The 21,308-nt window shown below is 41.4% G+C and overlaps 1 protein-coding gene across 1 annotated transcript in view; it reads right to left on the reverse strand.

Annotated features, from left to right (window-relative positions):
* The window catches only part of LOC124545332 (serine/threonine-protein kinase BRSK2), a 204,196-nt gene that overhangs the window by 137,241 nt on the left and 45,647 nt on the right, over positions 1 to 21,308 (reverse strand). Inside the window, exon 6 of the mRNA XM_047124232.1 lies at positions 17,563 to 17,778. Coding sequence (XP_046980188.1) covers positions 17,563 to 17,778 — 216 coding nt within the window. The remainder of the gene's footprint in view (positions 1 to 17,562; positions 17,779 to 21,308) is intronic.

The raw sequence follows: 21,308 nt of genomic DNA on the forward strand, positions 1-21,308 counted from the left end.
TGGCAGACACCACCGCATGTAGAGGACGCGCGTAATTGCGCGGCGGCACTTTGAATGATCGGCGAGTCACAACACTTATTAATAGTAATGAACATAAAATTAAATTAAGGATATTCTAAGAATGTTACCTTGCTATGTTTGCAATGGCCAGCTACTGAAAATAGTTTACCTGCAATACAAATGACGATACTCACAAACTCATGGGCAACAGCACTTAGGCCAAGAAAATTCAAGTTCTGCCATCTGAAAACTAGAGGAGTTTTGGAAACTGTTTTATTCACTCGGATACAACTCTGACATGAATAACCTCAGTTTTCCCATTTTTCTGAGTAGAATTTCAGCCATGATGGAAACTACCTAAATTTTGGACTTTTTCTGCTTTTGACCAAATTCTTCTAAGTTACCAGAAATGCAGGGCTTTAAATTCTGCATCAAATCATATATAGTGAGCTGGCATGAGAATTTTGTTACATCTTGGGCTCTGGATTTATTCTCTGAGACAGTTTTTCATTGTGTGTTCACTGTTAGTTCATGTGTAAATTGATGTGATAGCTATTTGGAGAAATTGATTAAAAGCATTCAATGTATCAATAAAATTTGGGGTATTTTTGCATTGTTTCACAAAAAATAACATGCTTCAAGGAACATTGGTATCTGATGCAAAGACAGAACTATTAGTCATGAAAGAATATACTCTGAACATTTAATTCCAAAGAACTAGATGATAGAGACCCGTCATGGTATACAAACAACATTAGGAAACTACTTAAGAAACAGCAAAATAGCTCTGAGCACTATGCAACTTAACTTCTGAGGTCATCAGTCGCCTAGAACTTAGAACTAATTAAACCTAACTAACCTAAGGACATCACACACATCCATCACCGAGGCAGGATTCGAACCGGCGACCATAGCAGTCGTTCGGCTCCAGACCGTAGCGCCTAGAACTGCACGGCCACTCTGGCCGGCAAGAAACAGCATATTTCCTGCCAATGGGCCCAGGGCAAAACATAATCCAAAGATACGCAAATGTTGATAGAAACATGGGTGTCAGTCAGAAAGGCAATAACTGTCAGAGCAACACATTATCACAAGGGCTTCCCCAGAACTCCCGGAAATTTTGGTTGTATATTAAGACAGAACTAGTTCTGACTTCCAATCGCAGCCACATGGAGATTACAAATTCATAATGGTTTATCAGGACCACCTCCCTAAATTTTTGTTCTCAGGCCACTGAAGACCAAAACAGCTGAAGAGGAATGCAATAACATTATTGACATTTTTACATTGTTAGGCGCTCCCTCAGTATTGCAGTCTGACAATGGTACAGAGTTTGTTAACAAAATAACGAGCAGCTTAACTTAACTATGGCCCAATTTTAAGATATCAAGACATAAAAAATATGCTAACTACATGGATGCAGGAGAACAACACCAAGGAGTGGAGCCATGCATTAAGATTTGTGCACCAAATGAACAGTAGTGCTGTACATTTTGGAATTAAAAGATCTTCGTATGAAGTGTTGTTTGGCTGCCCTCCTAAACATGGTTTGTCTTCAACAATTTTACCTCCTGAAGCACTGATGAACATTCACTCTGAGGATAACCTTGAAAATATAATTAATCAAGTGAATGTCAGCAGTGAGACAGACTGAAACATTTCAGGATAATGATCACAGTAAATCTCCATTGCAAGGGGATAACATACCAACAGCAACAGAGGTTGAGAACAGAAAGAAAGTATTTCTGACAATAATGACTACTGCCCGATTGATTTGGATGAGTCAACTTGTGCTATTACGAAACACAGAATTAAAGCATATGAGTGCTTAGAAGAACAAGTGCAAAGAATGCGGCAGTGTTCAGATTGCGGTTTCCAACAGTGGAAAAGGGCTGTACTGCGAGAATTTCAGTTCCTGACCTCAACAGAGGAAAAGGAGATGCTAGGTCGATCTTGATGTCATTCTCTAGACAATGGCTGATGACTACTAGTGAATCGGCATGAGAGAGGGTGTGCTGAGTGAACTATATGCACGGTAATAAATTGGTTGTTTTTAAATAATGATGGAAGGGGTGATATGATATGCCACTGCAGCTACAACTTAAATGTTTTGTTTTAGGTCCCAGTCCAGTACTTGCACTCTAAGAATAATCTCAGAGGAGGAAGTTCCAACAGAGGCATTCCCTGAGGACAATTGCGACATCTCAGTTGATGGGAAGTGGCCAGGGAGTCTTCAGATGCAACTGCCAGCAAAAAGGTCAGATTCTGAGATGCTTTTGCAAAAACAAAAATGTGTTGTGCAACTCAAAGCACAATAGTGCATATCCTCACTACAGTAAATGAATTTTACACAATATGACTATGTTTTCATACTACAGGTGATAAATGCAACTTTCGAAGTATGACTGTTTGTTATTTCAGCAATGGTTCACATTCCTTACTTCTTGGCAGTGAAAGTATACATTCACTAATGATAGTGCACTACCCCTAGTCAATGTGTATTGTTTGACGGAACTGGAAACAGTAATCCACTTTCACTAAATGGGTCAGTGAAGGTGCACTATCACCAGTGATGGTATACTTTTCCTGAAACCTCCACTTCCACTATAACATATATACATAATGCATAAAACTTTCTCAAAGACTGCTGTAAATTAATTTCAATATTTAATCTATATTCAGAGAATGTCTAACAACTACACTGACAGGCACACAGTTCCCACATTACTTAGTCTGTGCTGACACCACAAGGAAACAGAATATTGGGAAGAGATGTATTGTCATTGATTCATTACTAAAATAAATTTACAGCAGTCTTTGGAAAAGTTTCAGCAGTGAATGATAAGCTACACAACTCACTATTAACCTAGTAATGCAAGTTACCATGGCTGAGAGAACACACAAATAGCACACCTTTTGATCACTAGGGCGTAACAGGATGCTGCTTTGTGCCCAGTTTTCATTTGACAGAGCACATGTTTTCTCATGATATATATGGTATAAACAAGGCCACAATCACTTTGTCTCCACTGGATGAAATTTGTACGTTTTCCATCTGAAGCATGGACTGTTATAGTTCAATTCTTTTATCTTGGCGGCTCGCGCATGCCCGCCCAGACGCAGGAGATTGCTGCGTTGCCAGTTGCACACGACGCACGCGCCAAGAGAAGCAGCGCCATGGTATAGCATAGTTCGCAAGCTTAAGTTTAGGGGGGAGCACGCAGTTCATGAAGTAAAGCCACCACGGCCGCATTAACCCTTTCGCTGCTACAAAGACGTGCTCCCTGCATTCCGCACTGTGCGCAATTTTGTCACTGCACTGCTCGCCTGTGCAGACACATCGCGTTCCGACTGCTTTGACACACTTATCATTCGATTCCACAAAAATTATTTGGCCCAAAAATTAGATTTTTACACATCTTCTTGACTGATACCTTCCCCCCCACAAGTGCCTTAATTTTGTTTCGATGTTCAACGCAGTTATTATGCAGCATTAAATATAGTAAACCATTGCACGAAATTTTGAAGAGTTTGCAGAGGTAAAAGTCCATAGGGTATACTTTCCGTATGGTTGATTTCAGTTGCCACAATGTTGAGAATGAAATGTGGACAAGATACCTAAATTTCATATAAAATTTACTGTATAACAATATCTCCTTTAAGTACCACATAGGTGTCGTATGTAATATTGAGAAATATTCCTTCTTTCGCGACTGTAACAAAAGTTTTATTTACACTGAGCACGTTTGGCTTTATTTTAAAGCACTTCAATCAATCAAAAGGAAGTAGACAAAATACATTAAACAAAACTGTGGACTTACAAAAACATTAGGACTTGAATATACCGTCTATCAGTGAAGTGCTCTGAGCTATGTCAAATATAATTTTTGTGTGTGGCACACACAAACATCATTTATTTGCTAAAACACTGATCAGGCAACACAAACATTGAATATTGTGTTACCGCAGCACAAAACTAGGAAAGGTGACTTGGCAATGGAGGAGACAAAATACTGTCCACTGAAGGTGCTTCAAAAGAGAACTACGCGTCTGGTCTAAATAAGTCACTTATTACAGTTGCAGAAGAGGAATATATTTCAGTACCACTGGTAAAACTGCGACTGTGGAACAAAAACAAGAAAGAGAACATGAGTACCATTGTGTATGTGCCAAACCTTTCATTGATTGAAGTGCTTTAAAATAAAGCCAAACGCGTCCGGTGTAAATAAAACTTTTATTACAGTCGCGAAAGACAGAAATTTCTCAATATTACATACGACACCTATGTGGTACTTAAATTAAATGAGATATTGTTATACAGTAAATTTTATATGAAATTTAGGTATCTTGTCCACATTTCATTCTCAACATTGTGGCAACTAAAATCGACCATACGGAAAGTATACGCTATGGACTTCTACCTTTGCAAACTCTTCAAAATTTTGTGCAGTGGTTTACTACATTTAATGCTGCATAATAACTGCATTGAACATCGAAACAAAATTAAGTCATTTATGGGGGGAAGGTATCAGTCAAGAAGACGTGTAAAAATCAAATTTTTGGGCCAAATAGTTTTTGTGAAATCGAATGATAAGCGTGTCAAAGCAGTGGGAACACCATGTGTCTGCACAGGCGAGCAGTGCAGTGATGACAAAATCGCCCACAGCGTGGAATGCGGGGAGCACGTGTCTGCAGCAGCGAAAGGGTTAATGAAGAGACAAAGCTCTAGAAATTTCAAAAAATTGCATTCAAAAGAATATAATTTGTGAAGTAAGGCACTTCGATATTGTTTTTAAATAATGAAAATATTAAGCCCCACACAAGGTTTGAACTCATAACCTTTCACATAGAAACCATACACCTTAACCGTTACGCTATCGCGGCTCGTCTGCATACAGGATGCCATGAGGACTCTAACACATCACGCAAAATACTGACAAACACTGTTGGTATAACTATGAATTACACATGCTTCGTCGAAGTACAATAGGAAATAAACAATTACCGCTGTTCTTTATTGCGAAAAAGCAGTATAAAAGAAAGTTTGCTATCAAGAGATTGCTTTTGTTCTATTACTTTATTTATGACTGAATGTTTCTAAAACTGAAGACATTCGTCCATGCTCTGCACTGCAGTCGAGATCTGGCAACGTCGTTCTCTGTTCATTGGCTGACTGTGTTTTGTGACGTCAGATGCACAGAACGAACCTAAACTCGGCCGCCAACATAAATGATGCGCACTTTAGTACTGTGTGGCTGGTCCCGGCGGAGGTTCGAGCCCTCCCTCGGGCATAGGTGTGTGTGTTTGTCCTTAGAATAATTTAGGTTAAGTAGTGTGTAAGCTTAGGGACTGATGACCTTAGCAGTTACGTCCCATAAGATTTCACACACATTTGAACATTTTTTTTTTTTTTTACTGGCAGTCAAATTCTCTACTAAGTCACAATTAGGCCTATACTCCTGCATGCTTCAGTAAGAGAGAATGAGTTGATGAGTAAGAAGCCACCATACCATCATTCTCTGGCTTGTCCTGCTCACAGAACTACAGCATGAAGCAAGAAAGCCAATATAGCACCAATGTAACAGCAGTACCTTGATTTCTAATGTGTGTAGCCCACAGTATTAAACAAGTACTCGCTTCATATCTGATCTTACTACACAACAATTGTGCAAGACCATACAAGAAATTTCAACATTTCTATACATGGTGAACATTAATAACACCAACAAACTGCAAGGATGGATTCCTGGCTGGAAAGGGAGGGAAAAAGGTGCTATGAGCATGTACAATATGTGATCGAAAGTATCCAGACACCCCCAAAAACGTACATTTTCCATATTAGATGCATTGTGCTGCCACCAACTGCCAGGTACTCCATATCAGTGACCTCAGTAGTCATTAGATATTGTGAGAGAGCATAATGGGGTGCTCCACGGAACTCATGGACTCTGAACGTAGTCAGTTGATTAGGTGTCAATTGTGTCATATATCTGTAAGTGAGATTTCAACACTCCTAGACATCCCTAGGTCCACTGTTTCTGATGTGATAGTGAAGTGGAAATGTGAAGGAACACGTACAGCATAAAAGTGTACAGGCCAACCATGTCTTTCGACTAACAGAGAGCACCGACAGTTGAATAGGGTCATAATGTGTAATAGGCAGACATCTATCCAGACTCACACACAGGAATTCCAAATTGCATCAGGATCCACTGCAAGTACTATGATGGGGGGAGGTGAGAAAACTTGGATTTCTTGATCGAGTAGCTGCCCATAAGCCACACATCACACCGGTAAATGTCAAACGATGCCTAGTGGAAAAATGTTGTGTGGAGAAACGAATCATGGTACACAATGTGGCAATCTGACAACAGGGTGAGGGTATGGCAAATTCTTGGTGAACGTCATCTGCCAGCATGTGTAGTGCCAACAGCAAAATTTGGAGGTGGTGGTGTTACGGTGTGGTCGTGTTTTTCATGGAGGGGGTTTGCACCTCCTGTTGTTTTGCATGGCACTATCACAGCAAAGGCCTACATTGATGTTTTAAGCACCTTCTTGCTTCCCACTGTTGAAGAGCAATTTGGGGATGGCGATTGCATTTTTCAACACAATCGAGTATCTGTTCATAATGTATGGCAATAACATCCCTGTAATGGACTGGCCTGGACAGAGTCTTGACCTGAATCCTATAGAATACCTTCGTGTCAGGTCTCTCCAACCAACATTGATATCTTTCCTCAATGCAGCACTCTGTGAAGAATGGGCTGCCATTCCCTAAGAAACCTTCCAGTACCTGATTGAACATGCGCCTGTGAGAGTGGAAGCTGTGATCGAGGCTAAGGGTGGGCCAACATCATATTGAATTCCAGCATTATCGATGGAGGGTGCCACAGTGCCACAAACTTGTAAGTCATTTTCAGCCACGTGTCCAGATACTTTTATCACACACCGAGCGAGGTGGCGCAGTGGTTAGACACTGGACTCGCATTCGGGAGGACGACGGTTCAATCCCGCGTCCGGCCATCCTGATTTAGGTTTTCCGTGATTTCCCTAAATCACTCCAGGCAAATGCCGGGATGGTTCCTCTGAAAGGGCACGGCCGCCTTCCTTCCACATCCTTCCCTAAACCGATGAGACCGATGACCACGCTGTCTGGTCTCCTTCCCCAAAAACAACCAACCAACTTTTATCACATAGTGTATTTGAAAACAGACAGTGTGCATGCAGTGACAACAAGTCATCCTGGAACACAGTACAGACTGCATTGCATCCAAGTACCACCAGATGTTCAAAGTGGCCTCCATGGGATACAGTGTCATGCAAGATACACATAATCATACTTTGGCTTACTCCATGTCAGTGGGTCACTTGCCTAGAGCTTATACTAGAGTTCATCTCAGTATCCTGCAAACCCCAGTCCTCCAAATCTGGTGTACACACAGTCTACTGCATCCCTGCACATTCATCTGTCTGAAAGGACCCGTGACCACACAAACACCCAAAAAGGGCTCAGAATGTTGTGAGATGTGATTGTTGTCTGTGAGGTTACTTTTTTTCATGCAGGTGTGCTGTCTCTTGATTGTTTACATCTGCTTGGCCATACACAAATGTGATCTTGGCTTGTTCCTGATATGAATACTGACCCATTCTGCTACTTACAGTACACTGCATCAATCACACAACCTGCAACACCCAAGGAACACACAGCACATGGTCAGAGGAACTGCCATTTGTCAGCGCCATATACATGGCAACCATGCATTTCTGGACACAAGTTCATAGGACCTTTCTTCCTCCATTTCCAGTTAGGAATCCATCCCTGTATTTTGTTGGGTTTATTAACATTCACCCTGTATATACTGCTGTTCGTAATTTCACACTGATGTACTATGGTGACAACATACACAGACCAAAAATGTCTTAACCAAGTATATGAGGTATGTAAAGGGGTGCCCTCCTCTAACATCACCTTTATTCAACAGAAGTAATCAATACCAAAAATATTTTCGAATCTTGTATAGGTTAATATTATCTCAGCTGTTTAACTAAGAATTTCAAATGATTTTATATATGATGTGGTATATTTTAGGCAAAAATGTATAAAAAGTAATTACTTTGTTACAATCAATATATAATAACTCCATATGTACAGTCAAAATTACTTTTCTTTTGGAAACATTTGAAATTGCAAAATATCTGCTGTTGTGACAGTGCCACGACATTTAAGAGTGCTGCCACGTCAGTACATGCAAACGGCAAAAGAGGCGCTCCGCAACTCGGCTGAGCACGGGAGCGCCACCTCGCTACGAATGGCGCCGGCCGCATGTCACGGCACAGCAGTCAAATGACCGATATGGAATTGGTAGCATATAACCAGCTATTGTTTCTACGTTTGTGTATCCACACAATTTATTAGTGATTAAAGGTTATAACACTTTTTGGCGACGAGGATGGGAACAGCTTATGCAAGCGCTCATTGAACAGCAAACGCAGCTGACAGCTGCTATTCAGGCGTTGTCAACGTCACTTACTCATCGTTTGTCTTCCTCTTCTCCGCCTCCATTCCCTCCTTATGACGAGGCCGCTGAAGACTGGGAGGATTATGAGAAGCGTTTGCTGCAACACTTCTTGGCTTTCGGCGTTGTCGATGCTGCTGTGTGTAAACTGTTATTTCTATCTTGGATTTCCCCACGGATCTATCGGCTGCTATCTCAGTTAGCCCCGCTGCGGGAACCTGCCTCTCTGTCCTTCCAAGAAATGTGTGACTTATTGTCTAACTATTAACAAAAAAACACCCACGTCGTTGCTGCCCGCGTGGCGTTCTACTGGTGTCGTAAACAGCCCCATCAATCTTACCGGGCTTGGGCACCGGAACTACATGGTCTGAGTAGGAAATGTCAGTTTGTCACGGACACTCATCATGAGTCTTATGCTGATTCAATGGTTAGGGATGCTATTCTACGGCTTGCTCCTGATAAAGAAGTTTGGCAACGTGCCATACAACTGCCAAACCCGTCGTTGTCGGAAGTTCTAAGCATCGCTCAATCTTTTGAAGTGTCTCACGCAGCTGGTGAGCAAATAGACGTGTGGTGTGATGTAGGAGCTATACAGACCAATTTCAACATGGACAATTTGCCTGTTTCCCAGGGGACTGACGATGTGGTGGCGGTTCACTCGTGTCAACAACATCGCGTTGGGCCGCCACGCTCGCAGCGAAAACAGCAACCACAGAAGCAGGTTTGTTCCGCACTTCCTTCTTGTCCACATTGTTTTGTACAGCATGAGAGGGCCGCGTGTCCAAAACGTTGGGCCACATGTAATTCATGAAGGAAAAAAGGCCACATTGCTTCTGTGTGTCAGTCCCCTAAAGTTCCTGTTGACAAGGATGGGGCATTGGACATGGATGTTAACTGTGTGCTTTCTCAAACAAATAAGTTGTTTGTTACTGTTCGTGTTCTGGATAAAGACATTCGCATGCAAGTGGACACTGGCTCCGCAGTAACTCTCATTAATTCTCGCACGTATTTGGAGTTGGGTTCCCCTCCCTTGTCTCCAGTTACGTGAAATCTGAGAACTTATAATAAACAGAAAATTCCTATCGTTGGCCAGTTTGATGCTTCCACTGCCTACAAGTCTGTTGTTAGGGCCCTCACGTTTTAAGTGGTGGATCATGCGGGCACTGAAAACCTGTTCGGTTATGATGCTTTCCAGTTGTTCGGGTTCTCCATTGATGATGATGTGCACCTCATATCTGAGGATATTCCATATCACCAGCTGGATGGATTGTGTTCTCAATTCTCGTCCGTGTTCTCTGCTGGTCTGGGTCGTGCCAAGGATTTTGAAGCCCACATTACTCTTAAACCTACAGCTCGCTCTAAGTTTTTCCGGGCGCGCCCTATTCCGGTGGCGTTGCGTGCATCTGTCAAGACTGAGATAGACAGGTTAACAGCTTCAGGGATTCTCCTTCCTGTTACCTCCAGCGAATGGGCATCACCAATCGTGGTGGTTTCTAAACCAAACGGGAGTCTGCGATTGTGTGGTGATTTTAAAGCCACTGTCAATGCTCAGAGCCTCATTGACACTTTTCCTCTTCCCCGTCCTGAGGAGTTATTTACCAAGCTCACTGGAGGCCAGTTCTTTTCCAAACTTGACTTATCGGAGGCATACCATCAGTTGCCGTTGGATGCGTCTTCCAAGGAATTTCTCGTCATCAACACTCCTTGTGGGTTGTATCAGTACCAGCGGTTACCGTTTGGCGTCGCTAGTGTGCCGGCCATTTTTCAGCGGTTTTTGGAACAGCTCACGGCTTCCGTTCCCGGCTGCATAAACTATCTGGATGACATTGTTGTCATGGGGGCCTCCACTGAGGAGCACCTTCGCAATTTGCGTTCACTGTTTCGGGTTCTGCATTTGGCTGGGTTGAAGTGCAATCTGGACAAGTCACAGTTCTTCCAACCCTCCATTGTGTACCTTGGTTTCCACTTGTCCCATGAGGGTATACGTCCTCTACGTCAGCATGTTGCGGCCATTACCGCTCTACCCCGGCCGTCTACGGTAAAAGAACTTCAGGCGTTTATAGGCAAGATTGCTTATTATCACAAATTCATTCCATTCGCGGTGGCGGTAGATCATCCCCTGCATCAGCTGTTAGGCAAAAACATTCCTTTCTGTTGGTCCGATGAGTGTGAGCAGGTTTTTGTTCGCCTGAAGGCTCATTTGCAGTCGGCGCCTTGTCTTGCCACATTCCGTCCGGGTCAGCACTTGGTTCTGGCGACTGACACGTCCCAGTATGGCCTAGGGGCTGTTCTCGCCCATCGGTATGAGGATGTGTCAGAACGACCCATCGCCTATGCTTCCAAGACCCTCAACGATGCGCAATGGCGTTATTCTCAAATCGAAAAGGAGGTGCTCGCTATCATTTATGCTCTAAAAAAGATCAGCGTTTTTTTGTATGGTTCTAAGTTTCACCTCATCACTGACCACAAGCCGCTGGTCTCTCTGTTCAGCCCATCAGCGGTGCTTCCGGATAAGGCAGCTCACCATCTGCAACGTTGGGCCTTATACTTGTCTCATTTTCACTATGAGATTCACTATCGCCCCATGGCCCAGCACGCCAACGCTGATGCGTTGTCGCGTTTGCCGATGGGCCCCGACCCGGTTTTCGATCGAGATGAACTACTCTGTTTCCACCTTGAAGAGGCAGAACATCGTGCGGTCGAGGGTTTTCCGCTTACAGGGTCACAGGTTGCGTCGCCTACTGCGCAGGACCCGGTCCTGTGTCAGGTGATCGGTTTTATTCAACGGGGTTGGCCGGACAGGACCAAGGGCCGGGCATCGGATCCCCTTCACAACTACCATGCCTTACGCCTTCATCTGTCTGTTCATGATGGTGTTGTTCTTCTGGCCAGAGATGGCGCATCTCCACGGGTCGTGGTGCCAGCCTCTCTTCGGAAAGATGTTCTCAAACTGTTGCATGAAGGCCATTGTGGGATTTCTCGGACTAAGTCCCTGGCCCCCAGGCATGTTTATTGGCCCGGTATTGATTCGGACATTGCCCACATGGTCGCTGCATGTGGTCAGTGTGCTCAATAACTGGCTGCACCCCGTACAATGCCTTCTCCGTGGCCTGACCCGGTGCAGCCATGGGAACGGGTGCACGCTGACTTTGCCGGCCCCTTCCTCGGCACTTATTGGCTGCTGTTGATTGACGCCTTCTCAAAGTTTCCGTTTGTTGTTCGATGTCCGTCGCCCACCACTGCGGCGACGACGCTGGCTTTGTCCAAAAACTTTGTGCTAGAAGGTCTTCCATCCACGATCGTCACGGACAATGGCCCTCAGTTCTCTTCGCAGGCCTTCTGTGATTTTTGTACTGGACAAGGGATTCATCATGTTACAGCACTGCCCTTCCATCCGCAATCGAATGGGGAGGTCGAGCGCCTTGCCCGCACTTTCAAAAGCCAGATGAAAAAATTCCTTAGTGATTTTTCCACAGATGACGCTCTGTTGCATTTTCTGAGTTCTTATCGCTTCACGCCTCTGGGTGATCGCAGCCCTGCAGAACTTTTGCATGGCCGCCAACCGCGCACTCTACTGCACCTGCTTCACCCTGTCAGGCCTTGTACTGTGTCCCCTCGCGCGGGAAAATACTCGGTCGGCGCCGACGTGTGGGCATGAGGGTATGGATCTCACCCTAAATGGCTTCCAGGGGTGGTCAAGGCTCTTTGCGGCCGCCGGCTTTGTGAAATACGTACAGGCGACGGCATGATTGTTCGCCATTATGACCAGATGCGCCCACGAGTGATGGCCACGCCGGTGCCACCGCCCCTTCCTTCGCCTCCACCAGCCCAAGAAGCCAGTCCCGTCGCTGCTGCCGATCTCCCGTGCGTGTTGCTGCAGCCGACATCGCTACCACTTCCGAGTACGCCGGAACCGGCCCCAGTCGCGATGCCGCCTTCTCCGGGACCCATCTCGCTGGAGCACACCCCCAGGTCCACGACACCTATGGATGCTGCTCTGGAGTTTTCACCCATCATCTCATCCAGGAGGCACGTTCCATGCACGGGCTTCCGTCCTGGACATTTTCGACTGTACTCTCGTGTTTCTCCGTGGGATCTTCTCGGGGCCTCCCAAGAGGCCATGGATGTCTCCGCGCTGTCCGTGTCTCCCAGGAAGTGAGTGTTTTTTTTTTCAAGGGGGGAAAAGTGTTGTGACAGTGCCACGACATTTAAGAGTGCCACCACGTCAGTACACGCAAACGGCGATAGAGGCGCTCCGCAACTCGGCTGAGCGCGGGAGCGCCACCTAGCTACGAACGGCGCCAGCCGCATGTCACGGCATGGCAGTCGAATGACCGATACGGAATTGGTAGCATGTAACCAGCTATTGTTTCTACGTTTGTATATCCACACAATTTATTAGTGATTAAAGGTTATATCATCTGCCACACTTAAAATTCCTATTATTAATTATGCAACCTGATGCCTCTAATGGAATCAGATGTGTTTTTATTTTTGGCAACAACCACATAATTTTTGATCATGAAGGGGAAATTGTAAAGAAAGTGTGAGATAGAAAAATGTGACATAATAAATATCATGCCATTTTGAACCTATAATGTCCAAAATTGTAGCCTCAAGAATCAACCCCTAGATGTGATGAACTGGAGCCAACTACAAGAAAAGAAGATAAGTATAAAAGTTTATTTCTAAATCTTACTCCTCTTGAAGCTTATCAAAAGAAATTAATTTTGAAGAGTGACAATCAACAGGTGATGTGAGGGAGGATAAGATTACAGGTGCTACCCAAAATATCCAAGAATTTCGTTGTAAAAAATCAGAAAACTATATTCACATCCTAATGTCCTCTGAAACATTCGAGGTAGTCACCTTGGGCATGCATGCAAAAGTCCCAGAACTGTTCCCATTTTTGGAAGCATTGCTGGAAGACTAAATGGCAAAAGGTGTTCAGGGTCCATTGTGCTTCAACTTGGTAGTCTTCAATCAAGTCCAAATGCCAATCTTTTAACACAATTTTCATCTTCAGGAACATGTGAAAGTAACACAGTGATAGGTCTGGCAAGTAGGATGGTAAGGGACATTTGGCATGTTTCAGCCCAGTAATTCCTTCATGAGTTAAGTATGCATGGGTACATTGTCATGCTGCTTGCTTAAGGTGGAATGGGGAAAAAATTAAACGACAATGCAGCATTATTAGCCAGGAGGCCCTATCAGCAACTGTTGGGCAAATGGTAAAAGTCTTTCTATGTGACACCACTTTGAAAACTTGTGCATCGATGAAGATGAGATGGGATGTTTAGGTCAAATAAATCTTGTCCCTGAATAAAAAAAGTTGTCAGGTGATACCTGGCGATTGGTCCGAATAAAAAAAAAATCTCTGATCCAACTGGGAACTGAACACAAGGCCCGGTGACCTAGAGACAATGAAGCTAACCACTAGACCATGAGCTGTGTACAGGTGCAAGAGAGATGCAATGTTAATAAATATTGGAAGAATTTGAAACTTGCCAGCGCATTGTTAGATCCATACCATGCAGAATTGCTACTGTATTGTATTATAAAGGTTAACCTCTAGTGATTCCTTGTATTATATATGATACATCCGTTCAAATGATGTTCCTACATAATGTGTGCCGTTTTTTGTAAAAGCATCAGTTGTATCATATTCAATACACTCTACAGAACAAGCAGGTAGCCTACTCATAGTTCTTAGAATGACCCACTAGCTGTCAGGAGCAGTCAATAACAAGTGTGTTTTGGACGAGTAAGAATGGCTTCAAGAAAGGTTAGTTTTGTTAATCCATCATTTATTTACTTCTATAAAAGGATAAAGTATTGTTAACAGTTCCCTCATATAATTCTATCAAAGAAAGTGGCATGAAAGATGATTTTAGTTCTGAAAAATCGTATTTTAGTAGATGCATCTCATTTGATACATTGGGTCTCAATGACTACATTTCATATGCCGGTGAGAAAATGGCAGTCAGCTGCATTTTATGTTGTTCATTCATTGTTTCAACATTATTTTATTATTTTTAGTGCAAATTTCACAAGTTTAATAATGGGATAGGAATTTATAATGCTTTGTAAACAAATAAAACTTCGCAGACATGATTTAAAAATGAAAATCTAAATAAACCGGACTAACTGGTTCTGAAATAGCTCAGCTTCTGGATGAAGTCTTTGCCACTAATTTCTCTGACATTGAAATTGATGATGATGATGATGATGATGATAATGATGGCGATGATGCTAAAGTTCACATTCAGGGATCGCAACTGACAGCATCTGAAGAAGAAGATGAAGTTTCAGACAGTGAAAGTTTAGTAGTGCCAACACAAGCTCATGAAACTCCATCATCTAGAGGACCAACACAACACTGGTACCACAGAACAGAGTACATAATGTTTTTAGTAGTTTAAATATGCATGAATGTTAATTGTTGCAAAAGAATCATTTTTAAACAATATTGTTCTTTCTATTTTGGATTTTCGCCCAGTATCTCAACTGCCACAATGTCAACATCATCAAGTTCAGATGTAAAATCTGTCAGTACAGGAGTTAGGAAACCATTTGAATATTTTAATAAGTATTTAAATGAAGATTTTTTCAGTAATGTGGCAGGGAAAAAAAACCATGAAGCTGGTTTCTTCACATGGAAAATCTCTCAACACCAACCCAGATGGGATTAAGAAATACTAGGTGGCAAGTATTGTGATTTCACTTCTTGGTATTCCTAAGCTTAGGATGTGTTGGGAACAACATACTACATATCCAATGGTTGCAGAAAACATCAGCAGAGATCGTTCCTACTGCCTTAGAGCATCTCTCAAGGTTGTTGATGACAATGCTCTCAGTGACAATGAAAAACCAACTAACAGATGCTGGAAAGTAAGACCAATGTTGTCAATGATTAGAAAAGCATGTCTGCAACATCCTCATCCAAAAATGGTTTCTATTGACAAATAAATGGTGCCATTCCATGGGCAAGCTTGCATGGAACAATATGTTAGAGGAAAACCTCAACCTGTGGGCATGAAAACCTTTGCAATGGCTTCATCAAGTAGACTACCCTTAGAATTTTTTTATGTATGAGGGTGAACCAAGACCAATTAATTCAGAGATGACACGTATGCCTGAAAAATTAGATATTGGAGGGAAAGTGGTATTGAAGTTGTCTGATATACTGCCAGCAGGAACAATGATTTTCATGGACCGATATTTCACTTCTTTGCCTCTTCTGAGTTCTCTTATCAATCACAGAACAATTTGAGGGTGTGGAACAGTGATGACTTCAAGGTTACCAAAAAGCATTGGCTTGAAAAAAGATGGACTTCTCAAATGTGAGGAAAGAAGAAGTTTAGAGCAAATGGTGAGAGGTGATGATGGAACTGCAATCATAAAGTGGCATGATAATCATGCCATTCATTTGGCTTCTACCTACTGTGGGGTAAATCCTGTGGAAACTTGTTGAAGGTGGAGCAAGCAGCAAGGTTATTACATATAGAGCCCTTGTCCTTTTGCTGTAAAGATGTATAACTCTCACATGGGTAGTGTGGATCTTATGGACAGGGTCATTAGCAAATATGCCATGAGAGGTAGAACAAAGAAGTGGACAATAAGGGTACTGCATCATTTTTTTTTTATTTTGTTATTGCTCCATCATATATTGAATCCAAGAATGATGCACTTGAAGAGAAATGGCAAAGAAAACAAGTATTATCACATTTCACCTTCAAGATGGATATTGCTGAAAATCTGATGTTCAGCACCACCGAAAGAAACATAAACATCCCAGATAGATATGAAAAGGAAGGTGATGAAGAGGAAAGTGAATAAAGGGAAGAGAACAATGAAAAGAAGAGAAGATTAGTTCAGCCAATGCCACCAATGGCCAAAAGATACAAATGTGTTTTGCACATGCCAGAAACAGGTACCAAAAAAAAGAACAGATCAAGATGCAGAGGAATGGGCTGATCAAAGCTAACGAACGTGAGATGTTCCAAATGTATGGTTTCAAAAAGTTTCATACTTCATAAGAATATCCTGCAACATATTTAAAAAATTGCAGAAAGCTTTTTTAATGTTTACTTATTATACTTCTAACAATTTATATTTCCACAAGGACATGTAATTAGACAATTTTAACAATTTTTTGCATTTTCTAACATGAGGAGGATATATGTCATGCAAATAAGCAAATATAAAGTAACATTTATTTCTTCACTGTGTGGCAGATTGTCTTGTTAGCAACCTGGTGTATCACACATGATACATGGCCTGGAACAATTTGTAAATATACAAATTTTTATTCATTAATATTTTACAATCAGTGGTGTCAACCAACATGTTAAAGCTTGTTGTGTTTGATTCACTGTATAACTCTCTCTTCAGGTCTCTAGAGGTTTAGCAAGTGGTCCTAATGTTTGGGTTCATCAGAGTATTTACATTATTCTAATAGCATTTATCCACAATTAATTTCTTCACTGCAGTTGATAAAATCAGAGACTGTAACAATGCAACAAAAAAATACATTTCTTGTTGCATTAATTATTAAGAGGGGTCTTCAAATTTTTGTTGAGATAAGTTTCTCAGAAACTCAGTATGGTAACGTACTGTGATGTAAATAAGTTCAATAAGCTCCCACCTAACATAAAACAAGTAATCAGACCCCCAATCACTTCAAATTAAAAATAAAACATACCCCTTCAGTCACTTTTTCTCCAGATTAGTTGAAAATCTAGAATGAATGCTTGAAAGGTTCTGTTAGCTATATATAAAGTGGTAGTGTTCATTGTATAGCTGTATGATATGTGACTATGTAGTACAGCTGTGGAGGCACCCCAAAGTAGCACTGTAATTTGTAATTTAGTGACACTTTTCCTGTAAATACAGTACACAGATTAACTTAATACAGTGCACAGATTAAGTTTCTATGATCTGTTTATCTTTAGTTGCTCCACACCATTGACAGTTCTCCCTCTTGATGGCATCTACAGAACATGCTGACTGAATGAATGAAAATTAAATAATGTTATGTACTTACTGTAAGTCGCTTTTCTGGATTGACCTCAATCATTCCTCTCAGCAAGTTCTGGCAGTCAGGTGGAACAAAATGTGGAATGTGAAATACACCTCGTTTCACTTTCTCCAACAGTTGCCTGAGATTATCGTCATCAAATGGCAGTGCTCCAACAAGAAGTGCATAAAGTATAACACCACATGACCACACATCGGCTTTGCGGCCATCATACTTTTCACCCTGTAAAAATAAGATTGCTTTATTACTAAAAGTTAAATTTGAACAACAACTATGTTAGTTCCAGAATGAGATTTTCACTCTGCAGCAGAGCGTGCACTGATATGAAACTTCCTGGCAGATTGAAACTGTGTGCCGGACTGAGACTCGAACTCGGGACCTTTGCCTCTTGCAGGTAAGTGCTCTACCAACTGAGCTACCCAAGCACGACTCACGCCCCATCCTCGCAGCTTTACTTCTGTCAGTATCTTGTCTCCTACCGTCCAAACTTTACAGAAGCTCTCCTGCGAACTATGTTATTTGATACATGAATGTTCTTGGTTTACTTCTCAGTCAGTGATAATTTTCAATACATAAATATATTCAAAAAACTGTTTTCTGGTACAGAAAATTTACCTTTCCAGCAGAACCAACTAGTTATGAGCTCCTGTTGTATGTAACAATATTACCACATTTTGCAATGCATGTTACCATGATTGGAGTTGGTGAATAGGAAAACACTTGTTATTACTGAGATGTCGTTTATTTTATGCTATAGTAACTCACAATAAATTTTATGCATTCAGTGTAATGAAAAAAGGTTTTAGAAGTAATATGACAAAGAAAAGAGCACTTCCATATATGGCATGTAGTACTTTTTATGCCCCTGTAGTGCCCAGAGATAGTAGCTATGTGTGTGTAAGTCATGCTTGTGTGAATTTCAGAAGAAGTACTTTTTGTCCAAAAGCTTAAATGTTTAGTAGTCTTTTTCACTGTGCCTGTCTGCAACTCAACATCTCCCCTACACAGTGAGACTATTATATCTTTTTCATGTTGGTTTTTTTAAAATGAATTTTGTTACATAAAGTTTGGTGTTTACCATTGCATGGTTAGTTATCAGTGTAATTTTATACATGTACCCACCATTATCAGGTATGTAAATGGTTTAGAGTTGCAATTTTCTGTAACAGATAGAACGACCATCAGAGTGTATAAGCGTTGCTTGCATTTAATGTCGTTGCCAGGCATTGTAAGATGCATATGATATGTGAACAGTGTCAGATGTTGAGTGATCACTGTGAAGGTAAGGATGATGCCATGTACTTGTGTGAAACAGTGTCAGCAGAACCTGTCAGAGATCTTTTTGTGGGTCTCCATTTTGCTGGCTGGTTGACTTGTACAATATCTAGATTTGTGTGCCATTCAGATGTGATGGGGACTTGATATTGGACTGAATTGTAACATGAGGGCAGGTACACTAATCAGCAAGGTCCTGGTCGACCACATCTACTCACCACAAATGAGAATCACTGTATTGTGCACCAAGCAAATCATAGCCCAAGCACATATGTGCTTGGCATCTGAGAACAATTAAAGGACTCCCTGGAACATTATGTATTATCTCACAATATCAGCAAGAGACTAACACCAAAACATGGTGTCATGATTAGGAGGCATGGACTGCTGATGATATGCATCACATTGTGTTCAGTAATGAATTTAGGTTCCCGCACTAACCTGGATGACCACCGTTAGAGAGTATGCCAGTAACCTGTGGAGAGGTTCCATCTCCAAATATTTATGAGAGAAACAGCAGTGTTATTTCTGGAATATGTTGTGGTAAACCATTGGATATGACTTCAGGTCATGGCTACTAGCAATTGAGGAAACTATGATGCCACAACAGTACATCAAGGACATTCTGTATCCTCATGTGTTTCCTCTCGTGTAGCAGTATTACGGTGCCAGTTTTCAACAGATCAATGCTCATTCAGGCATGCATGTGTCTCAATTCTGTACAAGTGATCTTTAGATACTCCTATGATCAGTAAGATGCCCAGATCTGTTCCCAGCAGAACTTGTGTAGGATCTGCTTGACCACCAACTCCATCTCAGTGTCAGTATTGAGGATATCAAGGAGCAGTTATAAGAGTTGTGGGCTATCTTCCTGCAGGAATGGATACAGTGCTTTGTGACACTCTTCCTAATCAAATTACAGCATCCATTCAGGCAAGGCGGGTGCAACATCACACTGATAACTGGTCTCATACTGTCAAGCTAATTGTATATTTGATCTTATTTCATAACCACCAAAAGTGCTGTTTCATTTCATTTCCTCTTCTCCTTCTCAGTGCTCCACTTTTTTATCAGGCAGGTTTTCTCTCTTTCCTTTTCTTTAATTACAAGATCTATTGTTATGTAATTTGCCATGATTCATTTACTTTGTAATATTGTTAACATGACTGCCCCATCAATGCAAATTTAAGAATCTCATACTGACAGCATTATTGTACCAACAACTGTTTGAGGTAATCTTCTCCTCAAATTGAGTTACATTTTATTGGTACTGTAAACATCTGTACTTTGATATGATGCTTATGAACTACTATGAACAAAGATGCTACAGAACACAATGCTGACATTCCATAGGTGTTTTTGTGGTTGACATGTAGATATTTTCTGCATGATTGCTGTGTGTCTAAGGTGGCTGATTTTTATGCGCTCTTCTGGCAATGGACATCATGTTTACATCAAATGATCAGAATAGATGTGAGCCATCAAATGTATTTTGCATCCCTGAAGTTTATTGAAGTATATGATAGCTATAACTTTAGGTATTTGAAGTATGTTCTCATTACTGCATGTAACAGCTGAAATGCACAATACAGTGTAATACATTCCACAATTCTTGCTCAATATTATGTTTGGACTTTAATATTTCTAGGCCCATCTGGTGAGTATCGTAAGTGATGTAAAGGTTTTAAATCAAAACTTACAAGCATTTACTATTTTATGTTCTTGGAATAGTCCTCAACTAAGTTGTTTGTTACAGTTGTCCAGAACTATGAGGGCTATCCAGAAAGTAGATTATATCTTGGTATTAAAACAAAGTGTGAGAAAAAATGATGTTTTATTCATGCAGTTTTGTCAAATAAAGAAATGACTGGAGACAGTGGCTGTTACACTTGTCGAACTGCTGTGTTGTGAACCAGGTCTTCACCTGTTGGAAAGAGACGGTAATTACTGGGTGCAAGATCCAGAATGTATGGAATATGAAGAAATAAGTCCCATCTTAAACCATCGATTACCTCTCAAGTGCAATTTACTGTGTGTTGTTGAGCACTGTCGTGCAAGAACAATATTTTTGAGATCAACTTTCCTCTGCACTTATTCTGAATTGCTCCTCTTAAGTTTTCCAAAGTGGGAAACTAAACAAGAGCTCTGTCAATGTGAACTGATGGTTTTCTTGAATCTCCTCATTGATTTTTGTGACCAGTTCATCAGTCATAATGCTTGGTTGTTTACTTTACTCTTCGTCATGAATGTTGGTTCAGCCATTTTTAAATCTAATGCACTAATCGTACACTCCATTTCTGTATAGTTCACACAATTTCTGATAAATATTGATCAGTTTATGGTTTTTTTTTTTTCCAACAAAAACTTATTACTAAATGTACTTCACAACTTATGGGATTTTCAGCTGTGGCAAAATTTACAACTATTATTGTGAAATAATGAGAAATCACACAAACCTCACACTGGCATGCCTGGAT

The sequence above is a fragment of the Schistocerca americana genome, chromosome 8, assembly GCF_021461395.2.
Source record: "Schistocerca americana isolate TAMUIC-IGC-003095 chromosome 8, iqSchAmer2.1, whole genome shotgun sequence".
NCBI lineage: Eukaryota > Metazoa > Arthropoda > Insecta > Orthoptera > Acrididae > Schistocerca > Schistocerca americana.